General features: G+C 31.5%; 1 protein-coding gene across 1 annotated transcript in view; it reads right to left on the bottom strand.

The window, feature by feature from the left end:
* The window catches only part of LOC119644623 (G2/mitotic-specific cyclin-A), a 94,633-nt gene extending 72,249 nt beyond the window's left edge, over positions 1-22,384 (bottom strand). Inside the window, exon 1 of the mRNA XM_038044248.1 lies at positions 21,602-22,384. Coding sequence (XP_037900176.1) covers positions 21,602-22,174 — 573 coding nt within the window. The 5' untranslated portion in view covers positions 22,175-22,384. The remainder of the gene's footprint in view (positions 1-21,601) is intronic.
* Between the last annotated feature and the right edge of the window lie 914 nt (positions 22,385-23,298).

Raw genomic sequence — 23,298 nt, forward strand, 5'->3', positions numbered from 1 at the left:
CATCATCATCATCATCATCATCATCATCATCATCATCATCATCATCATCATTATCATCATCACTATGATCATGATCAAAAACAGCATTATCAACTTAATTAAAAGACTAACAAGAGAAGTATATTTAAAATCTTCAAAATAACAACAACAAAAAGCAATTATTGTCTTTAAAAATAGGTGGCAATGTGAGGCCTTATGTATATGTCACAGTAATTTGAAATTGATAGTGACATTAGATGATAAAATGGAAAAAACTACATATATGTATGTACACACACATATATATACATAAGAAAATTGAAAAAAGAAAACAAAAAAAAACATGGACGTATGACTAATATTAATGCTAGAATTTTGAGCATATGTTTGCATTTCATTCCATCGCTGCCTTTCAATTTCTATACACAGGTACTCTATTAAAAATTGTAAGCCCTCTTCTATTCATTCATTTCGTGATCGTAAGCCACACACACACATATATAAAGATTGAAGCTATGTGTTTTCTTTGGTTCAAAAATTTCAGATACAACATTGAAACACAGGGATGTAAAAGTTTGATCCCTAAGTTAACGCAGTCTACAATTGCGCATTGAATACTCTGTTATACTCTGTAAATATGCTTAATCGGCGGCATACGCATCCAAATCCATTTAACCCTATGCTGTTGGAAATGGCATGGATGGATTTTAATAACGACAGATCGACCTTCAAAAGGGTTGTTAGTTGCGCGAAGTAAGCATAAAAGAGTGAGTTGCACAAATATTGATGATTGACCTATAATTCGCTGTAAAGAGCTTTTATTCATGCACTTAAGAAGAAAGCGATCTATAATAGTTTCGCCCGATTCACTGCCGTGCCCAGATTTAATAATAAAATATTTCACAAATTCGCCTTAAGGCGAATAAAATTTTCTTCTTTTTTTCTTTTTTTAAATACCTAATAAATGGATTTATTTCTGTCTATCATAAATTCTTGGAAGCAGCCCGCTACACCGCCCTATATTTATTCACATAACGACTTTTCAAACATGAGAAGTTATATGGGAAGTGGCGTAAAAAGTGGTCCGATTCGAACTCTTTTCAATAGTGTTCAAAACATGCCATTGGCTCACCGGCATTTTATCGAAATATCTCGAAAACTGCGGTCACTAGGTTGAATACAAGAGAAGAAGACAGGCAGAGAGATAGGGGTACACATAGAGATTTTTTGAAAGGTATCTTATTAGTGGTGTAAGGTATAAAAACAAATTTTTTTTTTATATTTCTTCTATACGTGCAGGCACGAAGGTAGTCAGTTAGGACTATAAGTAGAGAAGGACGGAAAGAGAGAATAGAGTTTGCTTACGTTTGCTTTAAGTATCGAGACATCAGGCAGGGTGGAAAGAGTCCTGCTGATAAGCTGTTCCAAATGCGCACAGTGTGATTAAAGAATAACAGATTGCGTTAGTGTGTCGGGCGATATATGGATGCTTTCAGGACGAGAGGTTGGAAACGCGAACGGAAAGTCTTGCAATCTTGTTAAAGGATCTGATTGATCGGCAAATCTCTTTTATATCTGTCGAAGAGTTGCCGTGAATGTATCCAAAGATGAACACTACACAATCCACATTACCCGGATCCTAGCTGTTACTGAAAATTTTGGGCACGGCTTTTGTGAAAAATACTATGAATAGGATTATTTATTAAATCAAATTAAATAAAAGAAAATAATCAAAACGTCCCATAAAAGTAAACAATAAGAAAAATTCTCAGAACAGAATTGGGATTTGAACCTGATACTTTTGATAATAGATGATAATAAATTTCAAGCGTAAAATTGGCAACGTTGCTTTTCTTCGCAAAAGAGCAGGAGCGTGAGAGAGAAAGATTGATAGAGAGGGAGAGAGAGTGAGAGTGAGATAGAGTGAGGGGGAGAAAAAGAAGAGAAGAAACAAAAAAAAAAAAGAGTTACGTACCAAATCTATATTATATTTGATTATATATATATATATATATGTGTAGACGGAAGGCATGAAAAGAGATAGATATATAGAAGAGGAAAGAAATAGAAAAAAATATATATAAAATTTTATTCACATACATATATTTATATACATATGGTCATGTACAAGTCTATATATAAATGTATGAGAATTGGAGCGATTTGACTGTTTCTGTGGTGTCACTAACACAGCAACCAATTACGAATTGAATCTGTCAAAAGTCGCTACAACATACCAATCTAAACGAGAAATACATATATATATGTATATTCCGCAAATACAAAACAAATGGCAACGAATCACGAAAGCTGAGGAAAACAAAATTGTGATGCCAAAGCTCGATGAAAAAATATATGTATGTAACAATAACACAATAGCGAACATGAATGACAACAATCAAATATAAATACATTTGTTACGCGTGTAGAGCATATTCATCGTTTAGAATTAGTTCTGTGTGAGATATTTGGTAACCTTTTTACACACTCTCATATAAACATATATTTAAAAAGGTATTATCTATCTATACATATCTATATATATATATACATATATATATATATATATTTAGTTTTGATACTAACACTATTGGACTTTGTATAACGAATGATCATCAAATGCTTTATATTAAATCAGCTGTTTTGACGGTATTTTGTATGTGCTTTTGATTGTTTGTACATATCAATGTGAAAGGCGAACGTCAATTGATTTAACTTGAATAAAAATAGATATGAATACACACATGCACACACACATGCACACACACATGCGCACACATGCACACGCACACACATACACACCTGCGTGCATGTATTCATACATACAGCTAAATGACGATGAGACGGTCATATACATTTTAACATATATTAGCAAGCAACACCACAATGTAGCGAAAACGAAACAAAAAAAAAAAAGAAACCAACAGTACCTTAAAAAAAGTTATAATCATCGAAATTCAGATCAAAATAGCACGTGTTTAAATTTTACATAGTTTCACTGTATGTATAGTGTAAATATTTAAAACGGAATTTAAATATAAAAAAAAAAAAAAATACGAAAAAACACACAAAAATGTTTTCTCAAAAGAGAAAGAAATGATATGTATGTGATCGTTTTATAAACCATATGAAAAGTTAGTTAAAGAATAGCGGTTAAAGAGAAAAACAAAAGAAAAAGGTAAAGTAAGAAAACAGGTGCATTCACTTTTGAAGACCTCACACGCATACATTTTGATATTTAAGAAAAACTAATAATACATTTGTTACCTGTAGCCATGTGACAAGCAGTACTAATTGAAAGCGGAGAATTTTAGTCATTTTATATGTAAATTAAATGTATACATACTTAAGTAAATGTCAAATATCATTATAAACGAATTTTGACCGCCTTTGGTTATCAGTACGATGTCATTAACTTAAATAGACATGAGATGAGATCCAAGTGATGAGGTAAATATTTGATATTATTATAGGAAACGCTTGGATCGATCGTATACATGTATTACGACATTTTCTACCCATCTTATAAACGTGCAAAGCCAATCTTAAATATCTGTTTACGTGTGTGTGTGTGTGTGTGTGTCTCTATTTTTGGGTGCGCCTATCTGTCTGTCTGTCGACGTAAAACTCCCTCAATCACTCTCTCTCTCTCGCTGTGTATGTGCGTGCGTGTGATTGAGTCGTCTTTATTGGTCATTGACAAATAATATTCAAATAACTCGAATAAAAATTCGTCGAATAATTTGCCATTGCAAGAATTTGAACACCACACCATAAATACATTATAGTCTTTAGGTACTTCTTCACTTTTGCTGCTTCTAACATGCTCTGGAAAACTATTCGAAATATATATGCCCTGAACTAAAGCATTGCCTGTCAAACTGTTTACGAGTATATTCCATTTCTATACCACATGTACCAATTCCGATACACCTTAACAACTTCAATGATTTTGAATAAACACTTCTGAGATGGGTACAAGTCTTAAATGGTGTTGAAAAATCACTCATCGGATAAGTTAATGACAATAACAATAAATCATTTTTAGTTTCTCACATTTTAATTGATAAAATTGAGCATGACAAACAAAGAGAACTTATCGTGTACTGAAAACGGTACATGAAGCAACAAATATATATTATATGTATGCATCAAACTTTAAATCGATCTATGGGATTTGCCTATTCTTTGCCACAGCTATAGTGCTATGACTTTACCAAGGCGTTATATGAGTGGTAGGCAAAATGGGCCATTTCGAACTACCTTTAATCGCGTTCGTCCTTGAGACAAAGCACTTCAACGTACTAAGTTTGATCAAGGTATCTTAAAATTTACGACCTGTAGGTCGTAATACTAAATGCACAAGCATCAGACGAATAAACGGGCAGATAAGCTTAGATCGATTCAGAAATTGATTCTGAATTGATCGATAAGATGAATGGTGACGCTTAAGCCCTTAGTCCTTTCGGGGTATTGTATACGTCCGCGCTCACTTAACCTGCCCTTGTACCATAGATGGTGTAGGGTATACTTAGAGGCAAAGGCATAACAAATTCAGATATTATGTGACGTTTAAAGCTATATTTCGGCCGCTATAGTTGCAACTTTCTGTGACGTATAGGCCGTCAATCCAATGAATTTATTCCTAGTTTGTTTGCGCTAGTTTTTTATGCTCTTGCATTAAAAATTTGACATTCCATGGCAATGGTCGCAATAAAATTTGCTATGCTGCAAAAGACACAGCATAGAGAACGCCTGTGACTGCTTTACGGTGATCCTCAGCATCAGATTGTTAGTGTCATAATTAGCAATAAATATAAATGACTTAAATGAGCCGAGATCAAAAGCAATACGTTGCTGATTTATTTGCAACAGAAGTTAGTGGAAAAGGAGAAGATCGAAGGACCGTTGATGTGATGAGACAGATATACAAGAAGAAGAAAAGAGAAACTAAGGCAATAGATAATACACTCAATTCAATTCCCGCAGCGCATTGTCTTGCTAATCTGTAATAAAATTTCAATGTTTTTTTTTTTTTTTTTTTTAAATATTTAAAATAATTAGAATTTGTTAATGAGAAAAAAAAAAAAAAAAAATTAAAAAAAAAAAAAAAAAAAATACATAATATATATATATATATATATGTATATACTCATGTAAAACAAGAAACATTAGAAATAAATGAAATAAACTGGAACGGCCTTGGGTGAGTTTGATTGAAGATAACAGCCTATCGCATGGTAAGCTTAGTTAAGCTTATAATAATGTTTTCAAAGTTAGTCAGATCGTTTACAAAATTAACCAACATTTCTACATTAAGCACAAACAAGAAATATAAATATATTTTTTTTTTATATCCATCACAGGGGCATGTAACTAAAATATCCATATGTTTTGCAAAACGTGCTCGTCTTGATCAGAAACTTGGAAAAAAACTCTGTCAAAGACTCTTGTAATTGCTAGGTGTGCACACTTATGAGACGCGGATTTAAGGAATAGATGGCACACTAAAGCAAACTGAAGTGTAAAGGTGCGATCGAATATTCGTATGTATCGTTAAAAGGTCGCATTGTTTTATAGTCACGAGGGACAGATGTGTCCTTACTATTGATTGCGAAATCAAAATTTCAAAGAGATTAATTAACAAACTTTCTTGGCCTCAGTTGAACTACCGACATCACTGAAATCGATCTCTAAAGTTTGCCATCTCTTATATCGCATATATGTCGTTCGTAAATATTGTTTGCTTCTTCACGTTATTACCTGTACGCGCGGATGCTAATCTTTTGTTATGGTATATGTTATGCGTTGAGTATCTAACCTTATAGATATGCAAGAATTTACATATGGCATGTCTTTTACATGTGCACAGCGTCACCATATCTGTTTACATTTACTTACCTTGTTACGCTGACAATGCTTACTTATAGTATACTGCGCTAGCATTTGTTATAAAAAAATCTTCACGTTTTCCTAAAAGCAAATCATTTACTTTTTATTTTTTAACCAATCATCTGCAAACGGAAATTTTTTCTAGAAATTCCTAAGTTGTTTGTTTCCGGGAGAAATGCTATCGCGAAAGTCCGATGTCCAAATGAACCAAAAACTGCCGTTATTTAAGGTAGCCCTAAGAGTGAACTGTTATTAGTCAGTGTACAAAGATCATATTAGGAGACATTAGCCGTTTATTTTAAAACTAGCATAAGTCTATTTATTATACTTCACAACATTTACGATCAAAAAGGTGCATTAAGTTTAGGCGGATGTACGGAAAACCTAGAAAAATGAAATTAGCCCATCCCTTGATTACATTAGAAGATGATTCTGAATCGATTTAATCTTGTTTGCCCCACTGTCAGCCTGATCGTGTTCTTTCAACGTATAGATCAATTTTTGCGATATTTCGATGAAATTTCCAACACTAACGTGTTTCGCCCCATGGATGAATACTATTAAAAACGCTTCTGATCGGTCCACTGTTTCCACCACTCCTAATAAAAAAAAAAAATGCTTTTTTCAAAGCTTCCTTGCCAAAGAGTCTTGCGGCATTCAAAATTAATATGAGAATTTTGATTCGGTTGGGCAAATTTTTTGAAAATCCTGTCGTCCGTATAAGATTTCTCATGAATAGTAAGACCTTCGGAGACAGGTTTAACTTTTAGTATTTTCTGATTAAAATTGATCCACAGTAGCAATCTAGCAAAATAAATTAATGATAGAGAGTTCGGATCAGGCAGATCTATTTTTAAAACCCTAAGTTATATAGGAGTTATCATGAAAAAGAAACCCATATATGGAAAGAAAGTCTATCTATAACATTTTTAGGTTAAGTAAATTAAGTTTACAAAATTAATATTGCGTCATGTGATGTAAATTTTGGGCCATACTCCAATATGAGGGCTTCCATGAAAAGTGTGACGTGTGAGTGAATAGGCGAAGTACTAGGCAAAGTGGTGATAAAGTGTACCTCAATGGTCGGCCTTTCTCGACTATAACGCCACTATGCATTTCAATATATACTAAATATTGTTTTTCTCTTACGAATTATTGTATAAAGCAAAATCAACATGACAATGCATGGAACTCTAAAACAATTCGAAATATCGAAATAAACGGATTGGTTTCCATCATCAATTCATTTGAGCGAAGACAGTAACTAAACTATAAAACGCTGGAGGAACAGTTAAGACTTATTTTATATTTTCGCTAAGAATAGCATAAGACATTACATCTGCCTTTGCCATATGATTAGTAGATGAGGATTTACCGATTTTTGTTCAGTCAAAACGTTTACAATTTAACTCAATGAGAGTAGAAACGGTAGGTACATATTGCTTATACATATAGATTAATTTTAATTTTTTATTCGTATTGCATAGTTTATTTTAATTTCAAAGGTATTTTATTACTTTGCAAATATTTCAAATTCTCAGACCAACGTCGGCCGCTATCACATAAAACCATAATGATGATAACAATTATGATTGTTTAAAGTTGTGCAGACCTTATATGAGAAAAGGTATAATAAATAATTCATGTTACAAAGACACGAGAGAAAAAGAGAACAGCTAAGGACGGAGTATACATATTGAAGGAAAAATCTTGGATACCCATTGTCTGAAACGATTGCATAGTAAGCAAGGAAACTGATTTATCTTGTGACGAATTCTTGATTACCTCCATCTTACGAAAATAGTAAACAAACAAAAAATTTATAAAATCAAAAAGCTTTTGCCATAGATTTCAAAGTAGTAATAGTTGTTCGGTCGTCATTTCGTCGATTTCCATATCGAAATTAAGAGATCTCTTAAGAGATATGAAGAAGAAGAAGAAGCTAAGCTCAAACCTTGAAGGTTATAACAAATGGAAAATATTATTGCCATTCATTAATTACAAGAGGTATTTATTAATTAATAACAGGTATTGGGCAAGACGGATGGATCATCATCATGATCGATATACATGCATGTATATTTGCATAATTTTAATCATTTACATTTATTAAACTTGACGCCCCCTCATATTAACAAATAAACGCAATAATAATAATAATAATAATGCAAAAATTGCATATAACGAACGTCCTCATATATTATCTAATATAATAGATGTCATCGTATATCTAAACATTTACTTACATATGCTCATACATACGATGTACCATATGCGCAATAACTATATCTTTCGAATGAATTATTGCACATATTTATTGCAATAAATGTTGTACTCAATGCACATTTTTAATTGTGTTTAAACAAATGCTGTATTTTTTTTTTTTTTTTTTTAAAGTTTGAAAAGAAAAAATATTAATTGTGCCAAATGTAATTAATTTCATTATGGATTTAAACAATTATAAATAAATTTATTAGGCGAGCATCATAATTAAATTAAAATGAAATAAGTTTGATAATAAATAAATAAACAAATATATGAATAAAAAATAATAAAAGAATATATATAAAATAAAAACAATTTTAAAAAATAAATAATTAAATAAAAACAAAAACGAATTAAAATAACTTGAATCCGCCGAAGGCGACGAATCTCGACTAGCATCTCAATGAACGTGAGTTCGTGAGTTGACAATCCCAAGTGCGGGAGAGATTTTAATAAAAGCCTTAGATAGCCTTAGATAATATCGCTTTAAGAGTTTAGTCTTAGAATTTATTTCTCGGGGTTAAATTAATAATAATAATAATAATAATAATAATAATAAGTTGAGAAAGCGTACGTATGTATTTGTATTAGGACTTGATAAAGTCCACAATTCCATTTTAAGCCTAATAATCGATTGGGCTTCAAAAAATGCAATAGACATGGCTACGATTTGTTCAAGTAAATCAATCTCAGTGATTAAGTTCATTTCCCTTTGTCCACGTAGTAAATATGTAAAAAAGTCACGTCGAAAATTTGGAAAACTTAAGAGAAATCATCGAGCCATTTTTCCAACCAATCGGCCCTTTGGTTCGGTTTTGGGTCGCGCTGATTCGACTGTCAAACTTAATGACTGCACTGCCAAACGATATTGTTTTTTCACCTTGAAATTGATGCTACGAACGTAGACGTGGGGCACAACTAGGAGCACTATTCCGTGATTATTGCAAAATGACGCTTCTTGCTGAAAGACCCTATATCTTTATGATACTTTATAACATAATATCTTAACAATATTGGACTTGATATTGCGTTTGGCCTCAAAAAATTGAAAGTGAACGTATTTTCACTTGAGACAGCAGAGAGCCCGCCTGAACAGACTTACTGTTAACAATTATATGAAATTGAAAGTTTGCTCTTATCTTTGATATCACTTGGAAGGGAGAGAGCGAGAGAAAGAAAGAGAGAGAGAGAGAGAGAGAGAAAGAAAGAAAGCGAGACCTTTACGATCATCAAAGAATTCTGTACGATTTTCGTCTTCTGAGTGAGATAATCAGTCGAATCACTATCAATCAGCCGAGGTCTTTAGAAACTCTGCACGAAACACTATAAATTATGTCAAAACACAGACTCTGTTACAACATTTGCTCTGTCTATTTAGATTCATTTCTGGTAGTTCCATCATAACTAGAGGTGAGTTAACGAATGACTTTAACGTTCATCAAGCACGTTGCTATTTTTTACAAGCGTAACTAGCGTGGTTCTCGTCTACGCCTATTATAAATAGAAATTTTAATAGTCTCCTGATGCACTTAACATAATGTTATTTAACTTATCACGCTATATAAAGCAGAATTTTATTAAAACTAAAATCTAACGATTTCTTTGTGTGCTGTTTCGGTTTTTTTTTTTTTTCCCCAACGAGTTCAATACCATTCAAGTTCAATGGCTTGAATGAAAAAATGTACAATTTTTATTTTTTAATTCTTTTTTATTCGATTTTATTAAAAGTCAGCACAATGATGTTTAGCTGTAGATGGTGACGGTGCGCCATAACCACAATAACGGATTGAAGGGGCTTAGGGAAGATATTTATTTGTTAAAGAGCAGAGAAGTGTGAAAAAGGGAAGAGGTAAGGAAACGTGTATATGCAAAGTCTAATATTGTTATTGTTGTTATTATAGTTGTTATTGCTGTTGGTAAGACAAGTTTAAAAATTCGAAAAATGTGAAGAAAAAAAAACCTCAACAACAAAAAGGAAAAACAAAGTGTTGCCCAAAAAATTTAAGCTAGAATTACAACACGTTCGAGAGTAAAAGAGGGGCAAAAACAAAAACTGCGCATATTTGCGTATTTGAATAAACAAGAAAACCATTGCACAAAAATTTAAAATCAAAATATATATAAATTATAAATGTATGCCCTTGAACTTTGCATACTAAATGAAGGAAAAAAAAAAACAACAATACGTACAAAATGATACCAAATATTAAAAACGAACCGAAACCCAGTACAGTAGTGAAATGAAACTACAAAAAGTATACAAGAAATCGTTCACAGCCCCTTGGGTAATCGCACAACTGTACTTGCTTGCGAGCGAGTACATGTCATGTTCCGTAATTCGAAGGAAAGAAAAAAAAAAAAAAAAAAAAAAAACTAAAATAAATAAATAAAGAAAATATATACAAACGTATATACATACATATGTCCATATGTATGTATTTGAGAATTGTTTTCTCAAGGCATAACAATTTGCTTTTCCCTTCCGATACAACCACCAATATTTACGTACCTAAAACAACTGCTCACAACAGTCGTACAAAGAAAGGAAAGAAAACAAAAAAAAAAAAAAAAATACAAAAAAAAAGAAAACGAAACGAAACGAAACGAGTCCTTTAAGAAAGTCCTGACAGAATTCATTTTGCACAGCTGGCATTTTAACGAAAAAATTTCATAACAAAAGGTTAAGAAAAAGATATGCACAGAAATGAATGCGCGTGTTTGCTCTTTCTGTCGGTATGTCTGTTTATGTATTTGTCTGTCTATCTGTCCGTCTGTTATTCTTACAGGTAAAGAAGGAAACAACCACCACATAGAGAAAAGGTATTTAAGGTAAAGGTTTCTTTTTTGCCTCTTTCTCTTATCGATAAACAAACAAAAGTTTATCGATAGTTCGTTCTTATTACATTAAAAAAAATAAATAAATAAAAAAAGTTATAAGAAATTATTTCAAACTATTTACTACTATATTAGAGAATTCCAGCATACAGCTGCAAAACTTCCGAGTTATTGCCTTATGCAAATTTATATCACATTTAATTAAAAGCAACTAAAGGGGTCAAACTTCTTACTCGCTCCCATAATTTCGCTTTCCGATTGCGCTACGAAAGGTGTTCAGCACACACCGTACAGTTGAGGTTGGCTGGCTACGCGATGCAAACACACATGCACTTGTTCTTGATCAACATTTTATACTTCTTTTTCTCAATTATATCGGTTTCCAGCTAACTAAGGCCAAAAGGCAATTAGAAAACACAGATATAAATAGATAGAGAAAGAAAAGACAAAAAAAAAAAGTGGATTATTTACAAGTCGGAACTAAACGTAGTTAAGCATATTTTTGAAACACAAAAAAAAAGAAAAAAAAAAAATTAATAAATGAAATAAAAAATTAAAATTCAATTTGATCAAAATTTCTTTTAAATGCTTTATAAACCTTGGGATGCGTTGGCTGCTTTATATTACTTGTGCTTTTCATTTCCTGTAAAAGTCGTGAAAGCACTTTTTCTCGATATACATAAAGTTGAGAATATTGCCATTTGATCTTCTTATATAATTTTAAATAGACCAGTCTGGTCCATCAATAATTCGCAAAGCAACCGAATCTACATATCATATATGTATTGCATAGAACACCCAACTTGAACGTGCAACATACTTTACAGATGAAATATACCAGCGATGGTCGTTACCGAGCGAACGCACAAAAATACTACACTGTTGTTTACCACCACGCCCGCACGTACACGGTATATGTCCTAAACGATTGATTAAATATATATTTAAAAAAAAAAAAAAAAAAAAAAAAAAAATTATATCCTTAAGATATTTTCTTATGAGGCAGAATTTTTAACACCATCTTTAATAACATCTTGCACGCATTGCTTAGGACACATATTCTGTTTTTCAAATTTTTCCTTCTTGGCTTAGGTTTTGTAAAGTTCTATATCGCATTCGTTCCCTTAAAAAATACAGAAATAGAGGGAGAGTGAAAGTGGGAGAGAGAAATATATGTAATTACAAGAGGCTCTCTTGCATTTTCAATATTATCGAGAACAAAAAGTGTCGCTGCTTCTCGTATATTCAACTGTGAGGACTTCTAGCCAACTACTAGGATCTAAACAAAATATCTTGCTTTTTCGTAGCATTAGATAAAAAATAATTGCATGGCAAATATATAAATATGCTTTGCGTTAATAAGAACACAAATATTTTTGTTGTTTGCATCTGTCGTAGTCTTTCGTTGTCAACAAGTTGTTGGTTGTATATGACGGCCGTCAAGATGTGTAATTTCGTTGTGAAGGATTACTGCCGTTGTTTCCCTTTCCATTGAGTATTTGTTGATTTTACAAAAACAAAAAATTCTTGAAAATTTTTTTAAATAATTCAACAAATCATACAATTTTTTCTAGAATATTCCCAAGAAAACGCATTTTTAGTGAACGTTGCATGGGAAGATATTTTCATACAAATTTTTAAAACGCCCTTTGCACTATGCTGCATTTCATTCTATCAATTGAAATAATTGAGCACAATTTCTAAAAAAGCTTTGCATTTTCAATTGAGTTCCACTCGATTATCCTTATAATTCAGTTCACTAACTTATTACCATAAGTAGTGGGGCAACAAATTTTAGCATTTGTTTTATCGATTTCATTACGTACTAAATTAATTAAAAAATTAATTCAAAAAATTCAGCTTAGCTGAATGACTCGATGTAATCATATCATATATTCAATTTTTTTTATTTGTCCGAAAATATGATTTACATTTTGTAAAAAAAACAAATTGTAGCAAATGTGTAGAAACTTCCACTTTCCTCCACTTTCCTATTGATTTGATTATGTACTTAAGTGTCACGGAGGACAGTATTCGTTTAATCTTTCAGATTAGCTGGTGACTGCATGTATTCATATTGTTTATTTAGTTTGTTTTTATTTGTCCGAAAATATGATTTACATTTTGTAAAAAATTTGATTTTAACTAAAGTGTTGTTAATTCTTGCTTGAAATCGAAATTATTATTTTGTTTTATATATATAGGTATTAACATTTGTTTACTATTTTACAAATATAATAATTAAAGAAAATTGTGTAAATTTTATATATATATGTATATTATACTTCCGGACAAGAATGTTAACGCTAACATCGGATAGGGTTTTCCTTTTTCTTAGACATATCTACAATACAATTGTATACAAATCAACATATCTACAATACAATTGTATACAGATCAACCTGTTTTTGTGCGATATTTTTTTATGCGCTTTTAATTTGTGCAATTTGTTTTCCGTCACTTTTTTTGTGCGGTGCATAGACAGATAGAGAGAGAGAGAGAGAGAGAGAGAGAGAGAGAGAAATTAAACTTTTATTATTTTATTATTATATTTACAGCCACGTACATCATTCACTTTCAAGAACTTTTCGCTACTTCATAAAGTTTGCGTTAAGCTTGACTAAGGTGGACTTTTGTTTCACGGATCCCTTTTACTTTATAAAGTAGTTTTTCTTTAATATGCTATGAAAAGTTGTTCTTTATAGCTCTTTACGAAATCTATAAATATTTTTTTTTCTACTCCCGACCCCTACTCATAGCACAAAAACAGGTTTACCGTTACATTTTATAAATATATAATAATGTAGATAGTTCTAGAGAATTATAATGGGTGGAATACTTTATATATAGCAAATATTCAAATTTCGAATTAATTTTACTTAATTTTCAGTTGCATATAATTAAGCTGTACATCTGTTTAAATGACTTATAACTGATATTAATTTTGTTAACAAATCGAAGACGGCTGCGTTCACTTTTTGCTGACAATTTCTGTAGTGAGCGATTTTCTTGATCCCTTTTTGCATATGCAAAGAAGGTTTCATTACTTCATATTATTGGGGTGTGTGTTAAATGAGATCAAAGAAATTTAAGAAAATAATAATAAAAAAAAAGAAGCGAATGAATGTAATGTCGGGTTAATTCATTCTCGTTGTTACATTGCTTTTAGTTTAGTCTCGTATATTGCATTTTTCTTTTCTTACAATTCATCATCAACAACAGTAGCAGCAGCAGCAGCAACAGCAGCAGCAGCAGCTTGTCTTAAATGGCAGATGTGTTGTATTCCTCCCCAATAAACAATAATATTAACAGCAATTACAACAACAATAACAAAAACAACAATTGTCTTTGCTGCATATTGTTTCAAAATAAACATTTCGACGAACTATTGGGTTACTTGAACAGCGTCCAGGAAAAGAGAGAAAAAATAAAACAAAAAAAAAAAAAACAAAACAACAAAGTCCTGTTACTTTGTTTAATCGATGAATGTGTAAGTAAATAAAAGTTTCTCGAAATATATTTTCTTATAAGACGTAGAAATTTATTGCATAAACAAGTCAAAACTACTATAGTGGACTATAGCTCACCATTAAATACCCTACATCACTAAACAGTTGTTTTTATAACAACAACTGTCCAAAATATGGCATCATATCGGAATTGGGCGAAAAATTACTCCGATTCCAAACATTTTCAATGGCGTTCTTCTTGGAGTCAAAATATTCCGTTGTACCGAATTTCATCAAAATATCCCGAAAGCACAAGCAACAAGACGGACAGATGGACAAACAATCCTATATATCAACTCAGAAGCATTTTCTGAATACAACTTATGTCTACTTCAAGCCTTTCTGGGTATTGCATACATCCGCACAAAGTTAACATACCCTTATTCTACGGCTGGTGGTGTATAGTATATATAGCAAGAATTACGTAAACAAAATTTTGTGACATCAGCCCACAATTCAATAATCGGTTGACTCCGATTTCCTTAACTGAAATACGAACTTAAACAAATAAAGCTTAAGTTATTGATCGCTGATTACTAAGTTTTTTTTTTGTTTTTCAGTTAACATAACGTTAACAGAAACTGATTTCACGGGGAAATTGTGAACATTTTTAGTTTTTCTAGAGAGTAATTTCTAACCGCGACAAGAATTGCATTTGTACCCTATATCACTTGTGGTGCTGTGGGACTACCTTTTACTATACCAATCGATTCAGAATCACTTTCTTAATATAAGCTATCGTCTATCTCTCCATATGATGTCTGCCCCTGTTCAGGTAGAAATTTTTGAGATATTTCGCTAAAATTTAGTGCCGGTCAACTTTTTCGACTAATCCCCATATTACACCTTAATTTTGAAAAGCCATTATATGTCAAAAATTTTCAATTTTCAAATTTTCTCGACAAAAGTCCCTAAGTAATAGTATTCAGCCTGCACTCATATAACCGTTACTATTATTATTTACAATAGTAATAATAATAATAATAAATTGGCGTATAAATTAACCTTACCTAATTTGGACCATATATGTAGAGGTTCTGAGAATATGTAAACCTTTATGTGCCAAAGAGACCGAACTGTTTTATGTTTTGCGATGAAAATTTGTTCATGACTGTAACTGGACATGAAAATTGAGTGCACCAAATTAGAACCAGATGAGTCTACTTCTAGGACCTCGCGCCAAGTAAGGTTTCTCATGAATAATAAGCTCGCCAGAAAAAAAATTATGATGAAAATCGGTTGATAGTAACAAATTAGCAAAAAAAATTAAGCGTCTATTTTTAAGACTTTCTCTTATATATAGGGGCTGGCTGGCTATCACGCAAGCTTATGTGGACAGAAAGTCTATCTATCTATCGAGCTGTTTATAATGAAAACTGAAAAGGGATACAGTTTTTAGGAAGTTGGTTCAAGTTTGCAATATATGTATTGCACTATGTGATATAAGGTCGGGGCATCCTCCGATATGCGGGCTTTCATGAAAAGTATGCCTTTGCATGACAATGATCTGCAATTTTCTATATATTAATACCAAAACAATTGAACAGCTGCGTTAGGCGAATTGACGTAGGGTGTCTAATGGTACTTAATTTTCTTTTTTTTTAACATTTTTTATGTTTCACTTTCTTGAAATCGTTCATTCTGGGTTCACTTGACTTTTTATACACTTTTGCTTGCCGCTATTATACAAAAGTATATAAGGGGGAGAGTAACATAGGTGCAGAATGCTCCCTAAAGCAACAATTCGAAACTGCTCATCTCTTTATTCTCCAGGGAAATGAGAAAAGTGAACTACTTTCTTTTATATTAGTACCTCAAGCAATTATTGTTCGTTAGTAGAAAACTTTGGAGTGTCGACAATTGAATGCAATTCTTTCTAATCAATGGTATCGTTTGGCATCATGTCAGTATCACATAATTCATTTAATAGAATGAAAATTAGGTAAAGTCATTTGGTTTTCTTGGCTTGCATTGAAATCTAGTTTTATAAGTAAAGCATAAATTTAAGCAAATCGTATGCTTTTAATTTTTTTTATCGACTGGTCCGCTTCAACCACTTCACTGACCGATCTAAAATTCTGAAAACTTTTGATGATGTCTTGATGATGTTGATTCATTTCATTGCCCGCATACGATTATTCGAAAGAAATCGTTATTTATCTCAAATTCTTTTCGCTAAGGATCTTATTCAATAGATATACACAGCAATTTCGCTATCCTGCCGTCATATGTATGGGGATATGTGCGTGTGTTGTTTTTTTAACAATTGAAATATGCCTTCAGAGTCTTGCCCATTTTCCGATGATGTCACTGTTGGTGAAAGATTTTTCAATTTCAATGAGTTTATTGACTTTCAATTCCATTACGCTTAATACAATTTACTCTCGCGGTGAATTATTATGCAACTCACTAGTCGAACTAAAAATTATACCTCGTGCAAAATTTCTTAAGATGTTTCAGCTTAACAAAAAAAAAAAAAAAACAAAAAACAAAGCCGATCCGCCAAAGGGAACTAACATCATATGTACCGTTTCATATTTTAAAGAAGTCGTCTTTGAATCTCTCTCTATCTCTTTCTTTAACTTCTTTATCTTGATTCCCTGCCTCAGTTTTTAATTTCGCTATTTCTTCGAGAACCACTTTACAAAAAAAAAAAATAAATAAATAAAAGGAAAACTGACTTAACTATGGTTTCCGTTTCAATATAAAGCTTTTAAAATATTTTACGCTTTAGACTGCTGCTTACGATACTCTTCACTTGGAGAGAAAGTGAAATTTATTTTTAGAGAAAAATCCAGTCTCAGTCTTTTCTCGTAAAAATTTAAAAGACTTCTATGTGAAAGATCTTACGGCAAGTCTTGCATAGGCGGAATATCAAATTTCTCGTTGATATGTTTTAAATGCGTCAGCCTGATCTCGTAAGAACACCCCAGAAACTAAATGGAGCCGAATTGTTCGTTATCCGTTTTGCTTTACCGATTGTTAATAAAATCTAAATTGCCTCAATAGACCACACCAAGGTCATATTAAGTTTCTATGGCTGTACACAACGCCCTAGACAAACCTGAGATATGCCTATCTTTTATAAACTTGTCTGTCTATCTGTCCGGCTTCATTTTAAAATGTTTAAACTACAGATCGCGATTTTCAAATATTTTGATGAAATTTGGTACGATAGTGTTCTAAGATTTTCTGTCCGTCTGTCCATCTTGTTTTCTTTAGTTCAGTCTTCAGATATCGGTGTAAAATTTGTTACGCGGACATGTTTTGGCCAAACACTATTGGAAAGATGGGTTATGTTGGTTGAGTTATGATGGGTTTATATGGATTAACTTTCAGCATTGACTGGGAATTACTTCAACGGAAGACTAAGAAGAAGATAGACAGGTATGATAATTTGAAAATCAATAAATGTTAATAAATTTTTATTCTCATTCTGTAGAGCTTAACTAAAAGATTGCTATCCTTACTGGCGAAAATCAATATTGTTTTCCCCCAAATAATTTCTTGTTCATTTTGTATGATTTATAAGAATAAAAAACAACTTCTTACTCATACGAAAAAGAAGTTTTACTTCTATGCTCGAAAGCAAAAAAAAAAATTAATGTCACCCTTTAATACAATCAGTTCAATGGATTATATCAATAACCCTGAGATGTAAATAATTGATAATTTCTAAATTGTCCGTGTGTAGACAGTCAAACAGACATATGAAACTCACGAACACATATTTGTATGCCTCAACTATATGTGTATATATATATATATATTCAATCGTACCGAACATGTATGTTATATAGTGAGGATTTCCGTATGCGATTGGAACTTTGCCATTATTTTTTTATTTATTTTTTTTTTTTGTTTTTTTGTCAAAAAGAAAACACTTTCATTTTAGTATACTGGTATGAGTGTTTATACGCATGTGCGTGTATTTGTTGATAAAAATAAAATAATGAAATCAAAATTAGGACTCATATAAAACACAAATACATGTTTAAAGAGTTTATAACAAATACATATACACTAAATTACATAATAAGCAAAAAAGACTATTAGGTTGGCAAAAATGAAATATCGCAAGTAATGTGAAGGAGAAACAAAAAAATAAATCAAAAGCATTGTTTGTCAGCGTAACATGCAACGTCTGATCATGCATTCAATTCTTTGTATATAATCCTACTCGTGCTAACAGGTATTAATGGAAACTCTAAGTGCACTGATGACAACTGACGTTTCCAGTAAAATTGTCTGAGTTTATTGAAAAGTTGGATGTCTTGTGAAAAAAATTCATTCAACCGCGTGTACTTCATATAGTAATTTTTTGCTAATAAGATGCCGATGTGCAAGAAGTATATAAGAAATTCTCGTCTCTCACGAGAGTCTATCGAGAACTATTCGCCTTTTGCGCCATGAATTTATGTTGCATATCTTTCACATCTGATTACCGCAAAAAACATAGCGAAACATGCGACAAAAAGTTTAAAGTTAAGTTGGGGAACGGGCTTAAGGGAACTATTTATTACTTAGAACATGGATTTGAGAAAAATGATAGGAAAATCTGCAAAGGTCTTAAGGGAAACGGTAAACGATCAATTGGAACATTTTCAGGAACATAGAGCATTTATGAACTTCTGTACTAAAATATTTCTAATATTTCGTTATAGCTTAGAGTAAACTGTTCCTAATTGCTTTTTAGACTTGAATTCTGGACAATCATTACCTGCAACGTAATTAAAATCTGAATCAATTTTTACAAATTTGTCTGCATCGGCAAACAGACGGACACAGCTGGCGACATATTTCTAGAAATATACTAAAAACGAATAGTTTGTGTGTGTGTGTGTGTTTTATGATTCGCAAGAACAAGAAAAAATGCAAAGCACTAATAATGAGATTAATGACAATAATCAGAAGAAATAGACAGATAGATAGTTGGAGAGAGAGAGAGAGAGAGAGAGAGAGAGAGAGAGAGAAGGACAGAAATATATATATTATACACACAATTTCAAGGCACTATGTGTTTATGAGAGAGTTTACCGAAGGATTAGCGGAAATTCGAAATCGAAAAACTATTGAGCCTTCGGAAAAAAAAAAACATTTTCCTTTTCTAACGTCCTTCATATATAAAAGATGAGACCTTTCATTAATTTTTCTATGTGTTACTAACAGTAAGATACATTTAATATACCGTAACGAGAGAAACAGTTCATATAGAGGCAGGCAATCCACATTAGCACAGACTGCCGTAGCAGAAGAGAAAACTAGAAAATCGACAGTACAGAAAGGAAATGTTGAGAACTCTCTAGATATTTATATATATATATATATATATATATATATATATATCTATACATTTAGGTATATATCAATATGTGTGTATGTACACTAGTATGCCTTTTAGTGAGATTGAAATTAAGTCGAGTGGTGTGTGAAGTTATTTATTGTCACAAGTTAAGAAAGTGATATTATTGTGTGTATGTATTTATATATATATATGCATATATATGTGATAAGATTAGAAATTCTATACAATAATTATGCCTTAATGGGAGAGGAATGCCAAAAAAAAAGCCAAATACACATCTACATATATATATGATAAAAGAAACATTTCATTGCGATAAACAATTACACACAAAACTAACAAAGGCACTAAACATACATATATGACAGAGATTATCAAACAATATTTTAATAAACACTCTTTACGGCTCTAGAGAATAAACCATAAATTATTTTAATAATTACGAATACTCTTAAGTGAATGAGACTACGAGCGAACGTTTGTGCCTGAAAGGACGGAGAGAGGGGGAACTTGTAATTAAAAGAGAAATAATAAAATGCATTCAACTTCTTATAAAGAGGTTAACAGCAGCGCACAGAGAATCATCTTATATACATATATATGCATATATGATATATATATATATATATATATATAGATATATAGAGCTATATATATGATAAGATTACAAGTCAACAAAAAATATGATAAAACAAAAACAAAAGGTATTAGTTGCTATAAAAGTGATGGTAATATTACAATGAAGTCTACTAACAATATTTTAACAATGAGCACTTATTGAACATACACATACATATTTCGCAAATATTCTAAATATAAAGCAGTAAACCGTAACAAGAGAAACATTCCAAAACTTATGATCAATAAATTATGAGCAACGTTTTGTTTTACAACTATAATAAAATATATAATAAATTAATGTAAAACAAAAATTATAACAATCTATTATCGCTAAAGATTTATAACTACATTACGACAAACGCAAAAAAAAAAAAAAAAAAAAAAAAAAGCAAATCTATTCGAAAGCAAGACTTACACGTACCTAATTGGAGACGAAAACCTTTTAAATCGAAAAAAAATTTTAATTTAATTTAATTAGTTTACTCGAAATATGGTAATAAATGTTAATGATACCGTGAAAATGTATAATAACTAATGTGTTCGATACTCATGTCTTGTTATTGTTTAAGACACTTATGACCGGTTATAATTGCAAAGATCAAAAACAATAACAAAGCAACTATAACTGATAGACGCCGCTTTAAAATTATTGAAGAGGAGATAAGCATATGATTTTTCCCTTTAATGTATACTTAGTCAGTCAGTCAGTCAGTCAATCAGTCATTCCTAAACCTGAATGCATCTAACAACAAACAAATAAACACACACACACACACACACACACACACATGTACATACCCGAGCACGCGGACCTATAAACTCACCCGCCCCCTAACATTTATATATAAATTTAAGGTGAAAAAACCGCATATAGCCAGTAATTAAAAGGCTTCAAAAGCGATAGCTAGCTACGCAACACGGCAGCATTGAATGAGGTTAATACAATATATAGATAATTTATTTTTTATTTTATTAAGAATAGTAGTCAGTCACAAACACACATTGTTTGTTGTGCGCTGATTGATGGTTAAAAATCAATGATTGAAAGTAAAGTGCAGCAGTTTGTCTTACTGATAAGGTACAAGGTTCGGAGTGATTTTTGAGAGATGACAAAAATGATTATAAAATAAAGTAAAACAAAACAAAACAATACAAAACAAAAGAATATGAAAAAAGGCAAAGGAAACTAACTCACCTCCATCATCCATTCAGCAACAATTTTACGCATAGGAGGCGTTATATCTTTTTGCACGGTCTTAAAATATGTACACAATGGTTGTGGCCGTTTCTCTTCAGCCTTAAGAGCATTTTCGAGGCAACGATCAGTAAGAAATGTTGGATCCTCCGTGGCCGTATTCACATAATCCAACGAACGATTAATAAGATTATTAGTATAAACATTATTCGCGGTTGCCGCTGTTGTTGTTGTTGTTGTTGTTGTTGTATAGCAACTAGATGATGGCTGTTGTTTTTGATAATTAACTGGTGAAATGCTCTTTTCTGTTATGGTAGTGGCAGACGTATGCAAATTTTTAGCATTGACATTGATGCTATTACAATTGTTGCTGCCACTTGAATTATAACCGGAAGATGAATTACTGCTGCCACTGGATGTGCAGCAATTCGTTGATGACAAAGAAGAGCTGCTCGAGTAAAGAGAAGGTGGCGATGACGTTGTAGTCTCATGGCATTTCATTAACGTTTGCTTTTGCTGTTGTAAATCACTTTCATAATCGTTCATAATATTTTCGGTACACAATAGGTCCATGTTGCTGGCTCCAAATAAACACAGCTGAGCGCACGGATATAAATTAACTTATCTATCCTTTTATTTTGCCTCTCTAGCTTTTTTTTGCTTTTTGCTTAAGGTTAGACACGATCAATTGTTTATTCTCTGACGATATATTGTATTTGGATTTCACACAAGACAAAGTAATAACAAAAAAAAAAAAAAAAAAAAAAAAAAAAAAAAAAAAAAAAAAAAAAAAGACAATAAATACAATGCGAATTAGTTAATAATAATAATTCTGGCTGCTTTTCTAATGGCAGCAATCAATCAATTTTCACAAATATAATAAATTTCTTATGCTTTACGGCGTATTCAAACCAGCATTATTTTAGGGTGAAGTTTTTTTGGTTTTTATACGTATTTTTAACTTTGCGAACAAGAAGCAGAAACAAAGAAAAACAAGAACGATATCGAAGAAAAAGTCGAAAAAGATCACTTTTTTGGCAATTTTCAGTTTTTGTTTTCAATTGAATAACACAAACACACACTACATATATGTATGTATATATGTATATTGATATATACATATACATATATATATATATCTATATACATACGTATATTTATATATATATATATATACGCTCATACACATGTACACTTTAGGCTCGACGAACAGGAAACCGTACGCACAACAATTAGCTCTGTAGAGAGATCAAGTCCGGTATAGGAGGGGAGAAACGACACTATATGTCATCTGTGTAAACTTTATGCGTTTTATTAGAATTATCTTTTTTATTGTTTTATTTATTACTATTGTTATTCTTATTATTGCGATTATATCTCGGCATAGATCTCGATGTTAGTGAATTTCTTACAATCAGCTGTGTTGAATACTTTTAAAATAATTTTGCTGTTTTGTTTCTTTCTTTTTGGTATAATTTCTAAACAACAATGTTAACACCTCTCGCAATCGTACACATTTCTAATGATTGATTTATTGATATATTGAACGTTGAGTCAAATATATTTGTCTGTTAATTATATTCTCTAACACGATAATAATGTTACCTTGAATATATATATATGTATATATATATGTATATATATACGTATTATTATGTTATAGATGAAAAATTTGATCAATAATTGTTGTTGTTTTT

Source organism: Glossina fuscipes, unplaced genomic scaffold (genome assembly GCF_014805625.2).
Source record: "Glossina fuscipes isolate IAEA_lab_2018 unplaced genomic scaffold, Yale_Gfus_2 0, whole genome shotgun sequence".
NCBI lineage: Eukaryota > Metazoa > Arthropoda > Insecta > Diptera > Glossinidae > Glossina > Glossina fuscipes.